General features: G+C 39.4%; 1 protein-coding gene across 1 annotated transcript in view; it reads left to right on the plus strand.

Moving 5' to 3' along the window:
- Nucleotides 1–804: 804 nt before the first annotated feature.
- FAM234B (family with sequence similarity 234 member B) overlaps nt 805–5,927 on the plus strand; it is a 28,236-nt gene continuing 23,113 nt past the window's right edge. The window contains exons 1-2 of the mRNA XM_015817667.1: nt 805–883; nt 5,048–5,440. Of these exons, the coding sequence (XP_015673153.1) occupies nt 847–883; nt 5,048–5,440 (430 nt within the window). The 5' untranslated portion in view covers nt 805–846. The remainder of the gene's footprint in view (nt 884–5,047; nt 5,441–5,927) is intronic.

Consider the following 5,927-nt stretch of genomic DNA (forward strand, 5'->3'; position numbering starts at 1 on the left):
CGGAAACTCTGAGTATCCTGATTGCAAAGCTCGTTTTCATTCTCCGATCCTTGGACTGTTGCCCGAAGACGCCCGCTAATGCCCCTCCCTCCCGCGACTGAAACACAAGTAACCTTTCCAGCCAATTGCTTCCCCCTCCCCCGATTAAAATACAACTCTCCTCAGCTCCCCAAATGGGAACTGTAGTCCCAGTATATCAAGGAAAGAAGCATTCTGTTTGGTCTGTTTTTTTCTGTCGGAAAGCAAAATAAAATAATCAGATCGTGAAAAAAACCAGCAAAACACTTGTCGACTCTCGTCCCTTCCAGTGCCTCACAGCTGTCTCTTTCGAAGAAAAGGAACTTACAAACTGAAATCCTTTGATTGAAACTTTTGATTTACTGTATTAGAATGACCGAGGTGGGTGGGTGGGGGGGGGAAGGAGGAGGAGAAGTCCTGCCGCCAAACTATGCGCCAACTGAATATTAATTATCTCCCAGAAGTCGCAGTTTCAATATTAGCAAAGTTTGGCTTATCTCTTTTAGTGTCCTAGCCGGAAAGGATACTATGAAGAATTGGTACCCAGCAGTTTAGGGAAAGCTGAAGTGGATCACTTGCATTCTTGTCACATGATCCGGCCACTTAGAAAAACAAAATGCCTTACTCTGATCACTCAAGGCGCTCTCAGCTGTAAAATATATACAGTTGCAAAGCTAATTACAAACGCAGACTGTCGGCTGTTTTCCCATCTACGTAATTTTCGTGCAAGCACGCTAAAGACCATTAACACCCTAATGCTTCTGTCTGCAAAACTACACTTCCCAGGCGGCAGAAGAGTGGAGCGCATGCGCGTCTCCTGTCGCCAGCATGGCTACGGTGCTGTCACGGGCGCTGAAGCTGCCAGGTAGGGGTCTTGACTTGCAGCGCGCCAAACGCTGGTGGGAAATGCGGAGTGGGCAGGATGAGGATGACATCTCTGGAGTATGCAGGGCTGGGGCGTTTGAGACTCAGATTTCTCAGTCCGAGAGAGCATCCGGGTTCCATCTGGAGAATAGACCCACCAACCTCCTCCCTTTATCTCTGACCATGATAGCGAAAAAGAAAGATGAATGGGTTGAAAGAAAAAGGATAATTATTATAGGAGCGGAGAGGCGAATGAGATAAATCTTGGCTATCTTTGTTAAGCGTTTGTGGATGCGCAATACAGGTGCACAGACGACCCAGTTCTTTTGTGGGGAGGAAGGGTTAAACGTTGCTGACCTTGATGGCAAAAGAAACTGAGGCAGTGCTGGTCCCAGGGAAAGTGATGGGGTGAAGCTTTGAGATAGAGGAATGAACAGGTATTGTTTTACTGTTGCAACAGAGATGGAAAAATAGGTCTGCCTGTTTGTGCAATCTTTGTTCCCAAGAGCAGTTTGGATCAATATATTGCTAGCCAGCATTTTTGCAAATATTTACATTTCACTAAGAATAACTTGTTTTGGAAGTTAAGAAATTATTTGAGAACTTGACAGATAGTGATAATGGGAGCCAGATACTTTTTTAGCTATGATACTATGTTGCAGTCATCTTCAGCTTCATTCATGGAATTTTCAGGGGGTTTAAATAATGCTTTTGGATTTGGAATACTTTGTTTTGTTTCTTAGCAGAAAAGGGGAGAATAAATAATACAATCCTTGTTTATTGGATGTGGTAGCAGCTGTCCATTTGTAATCTGCCCAGCTGTTAGGTGAAAGTGCTGGGAAGGTTGTGGTTGAGTTAACTGGGTTTTTGTCATCTCTTTAATTATAGTTATATCTCCTGAAGTTTAAAGTCTTATTTTAAGGTTTTCATGGTTGAGTGAGGTTGCACATCAAGCTGTGTACCAAGCTCAATGAATAATAACTTTCTTGTACAGCTTGGCTTATCTTGTCCAGGATTTTCTATTGGGCTATTCTTAATCTTAAGACTTAAGTCATTTAAGTGAGATGGATGATACAGGAATATGATGAAAAAACATGTTTGTCTTTTTTTTACATTTTAATAGGTTTAAAGGCTGTAACCTTGTGTAAAGATGCAGAGAAACATATTTAGAGAGAATTGAACAGTAAGAATTGTGAGCTGTGCTCTCTTCAGTGAATTGGGAAATTCTGGAAAAATAATTGGAAAAATTCCAGTTAAATGCAGATTGAATGAGTGCATTATGGCACATAATTTGATTTGGTGAGTTAGAGCCCGAAAAATTCAGATAGAAATGAGAAAGTACATCTAAGAAGCTTTTTCTTTTGATAGTTAACATCTTGCTATTAGCTAAAACTTTGGAATATTCATCTAGCTCCTGTGGTTGTAACTAGCAAAAGTAAATCAAGTATCTTATATAAATGTAAAGAGAACAAGTTTGGTGTCATAATTAAAAGTAGGATAGAAACTGAGAGACTGAATTCTAGCCCTGCTTTAGGCATGAAGCCAGCTGGATGACCTTGGGCCAGTCACATACACACAGTCCTGGGAAGGAGACAATAGCAACCACTTCTTAAATCATGTCAAGGAAACTCCAGGAACCTGTCTGGGCAGGTGTGAGGAATTAAGGTTGACTTAATGGCAAACAAAAAAAAATAAATGAGGAGAAAGCCTTGTCCTCTTTTATGCTGGAATTGGATTAATAATGGTGGGCTTCAGATTCTGTATTTCCTTTATCTTATTTACTTTGGCATAGATCTACAAATTCCCAGGAAGAGAAAATCCTGGAGAATTGAGGTAATGCACTTCTGATTGGGAATTCTCTCAGCTGCCTTGGTCATTAGAAAAGTAATCCCTTTTTAAAGCATTTTTTTCTCCTTTCTATCAAATAGAGCCTTTTCTCTGTAATTATTATTATTCCTTTTAAAATGCAGTCATGTAGTATCTATCCCATATTTTCCCTTTTTTCTCCAGGCACTGAGAATATTTAGCTCCAATTGGGTTTGTATAGTATGTTTTACTTTGCATTTGATACTTGATTAGCATAGATTTTGTTACATTTAAAAATGTATTTTAAATCTTACTGCAAAAAAGTAAAGAATTCATGGGGAATGAGGTAGTAAATAAACGGGATAAAATTGAAAACACACAGTGTCCATAACATTTTCAAAGCAGTGGAAATGTGACAGTTCCATAGCTGCCACATAAGTTTCAAAACATTCATGAATCAAAGCAAAGTAGTGAGGCTCCTCCTGCCACAATATCTTAATCCTCAAGTTAACTTAATCTTTTTTTGGTAATAAAGAGGATGCCCAAAGAGGGATATTTGTTTTGCATTAGGCTAACTTTTCACTTAATTTTATTGTAATTAAAAGGATATTTAAGCACAATTTCAGATGAAGAGCTTGATAGGCCACTGAGTGCCATGTAGCACATCGGCATATGTAGGTGCTGATTTATTTATAAATTATTTTTATATGGGTTTATGTGGGTTATGTGAGTGGTGGCTTGGTGATTAAGATGCTGGGCTTGTTGACTGGAAAGCCTGCAGCCCAGGTCTGAGACCTGACTGTGACGCAATGGGGTGAGCTCCCATCCTTGCCCCAGTTCTTAGCAATTCAAAAGCATACAAATGCAAGTAGATAAATAGGTATTACGTTGGTGAGAAGGTAACAGTGCCCTGTGATGTCATGCTGGCCACATGACCACGGAAATCTCTTTGGAGAGCACTGGTTCAATGGCCTTGAAACGGAGATGAGTACCGCCCCCTCTATCGTCAGCAACAACTAGCGGAGTAATCCACAGGTACTCCTTTTTTTACTTGTCAATTTTGCTTTGCCTATCCAAAGCAGGCAAAAGAAATGGACAACTTAGTCTTTTGGTGAAATTGATATGATTGGGTTTGTGTGAGATTCTTTTTAAAAAGTATAGTAATAGAAGGCATGTTTCTTGCAATAGTAAACCATGTTAGATATGGTTCATGCAACCTTAAATTGTGATCTCAAGCATATTTATGGGAAGTAAATCATACTGTTATACATGCTTACTTCCAGATAAGTATGCACTGATAATAGTAGTTTAAAATTCCTTTCTATTTGAGCTGTAAAGTCAAAATGATTTGTTAACCTGTTTTGTGTTTTGAACATTCCTCTAGGAATACTGTGAAAAGTGTTGCTGTGATAACACTAAACAAATATTTTGCTTCCTGAACACATTTATAGATTTTTGGCTATTAATCATGAAAATAACCTGTAATTTAAACTATCACATACCGTTTTATAGAAACCATTTGTTTTTACACAATGGCAACATACAACTTTCAATACCTATTAGTTGTGCTGCACGTAGGAAAGAAATATATGTGGAACTGTTGTTGAAGCACATCCAGTACACCAAGCACAACTGGAATATCTGCAAAGATCTAAAAGTAATAGCTTTGCTGCTTGGACTAAAGCTTGGATATATCAAGTACTGTTACATATGTGATGGGACAGCCGTGCAAGAGAGTGGCATTACATTAAAAGGAAATGATCACAATTATATTTGTGTTCAGTCTGAAAGGGTCTATCAGGAAACAAAAGGGTTTTCGGGAAACAAAACTTTGGTAAAATTTTCTTGTCCACTGTAAGTTTACAGTACTAGACCATAAACAATGATAGGCTACAAAATCAAAGGTTTTTTTAATTATTGTGCTTTGAAAGCAGGTGAGAGAATTTTTTTTAACTGCCTCACCAAAAAGATGGCTAAGGGGACAGAACTTTGGCATATATAGGTTAACTATAAAGGAACAAAATACAGTCATAGCTTCACAGATAATTATTTTCTATTATAGAAATGAAGGCATTAACAGATAATCCATACCCATTTTTTCTTAGAAAAGCTCTGCCTATATTGAAATGGGTGACCAATAAATTTGATAAATAAATAAAAATAAAATAATATAATTCAAAATAATTTTTGAAATATAGGCAGACTTTGTCTTCTGTCCAATAGTGTCATCTCCATGCAGCAAGCATACCCATTACCTTATGTACTAAATTGCCTTCCTTTCTTTTAGATCATTTTTAGTGGTCCTAAAAATGCCACAGGTTCTTTCATCATACATCTCATTTTCCACCTACCTTTTCAGGTAAAAAGAGTCCAGATCTTGGAGAATATGACCCTCTCACTCAGGCTGACAGTGATGAGAGCGAAGATGACTTGGTCCTCAATCTGCAGAAGAATGGTGGAGTTAAAAATGGGAAAAGTCCCCTCGGGGAAATCCAGGATGTGGATTCCGATGTGGAAGCTGGTATAGCCAAGCAGCATCTCTCGGAGGGTATGACAGAAGAGTACCCAAGTGAAATGAACAATGGTTTGGAGCAGAAGACAACCGGTTCCTTGATGCCTTATTTGCGCACTGCCATCTTTTTACTCACTGTGGTTATCTCCATGATCCTTGTGCTGGTGTGTGCTTTCCTCATTCCTTGTCCACCAAGAGACTTACATAATACTTGGATTCACAACCTAGGTCAAGTGGCAGGTAAGAAATATCTGGAAATACACATCTTTGATTATGAAATGTATACCCTACCCAGAAAGATACTGAGAGTTTGGGGAAAAATTATAGATAGCTTTAAGTTTATTTATTTATTTATTAAATTTATATACCGCCCTATCTCCCTTGCGGGACTCAGGGTGGTGAACAGGCGATACTAAAAACCACGATAATAAATAAATAGTTTCTGTTTTAAAATCAAATTAAATAACAGGCCTGTTCTAAAAACACACCCATACAAAAACCCCCCACTGAAACATAATCAAACTACGCCAGGCCGGCCGCACGGAATAGATGGGCCTTCAGGGCTCGGCGAAAAAGGCGCAGGTCCGCAACTGTACGTAGGTCGGGGGGTAGGTCATTCCAGAGGGCAGGAGCTGCCACAGAGAAGGCTCTCCCCTGGGGGTCGCCAGCCGGCATTGTCTGGCCGACGGCACTCTAAGGAGGCCCTCTCTGTGGGAGTGGACTGGTC

Source organism: Protobothrops mucrosquamatus, unplaced genomic scaffold, assembly GCF_001527695.2.
Source record: "Protobothrops mucrosquamatus isolate PMUCROS unplaced genomic scaffold, P.Mucros_1.0 scaffold620, whole genome shotgun sequence".
NCBI classification, from domain to species: domain Eukaryota; kingdom Metazoa; phylum Chordata; class Lepidosauria; order Squamata; family Viperidae; genus Protobothrops; species Protobothrops mucrosquamatus.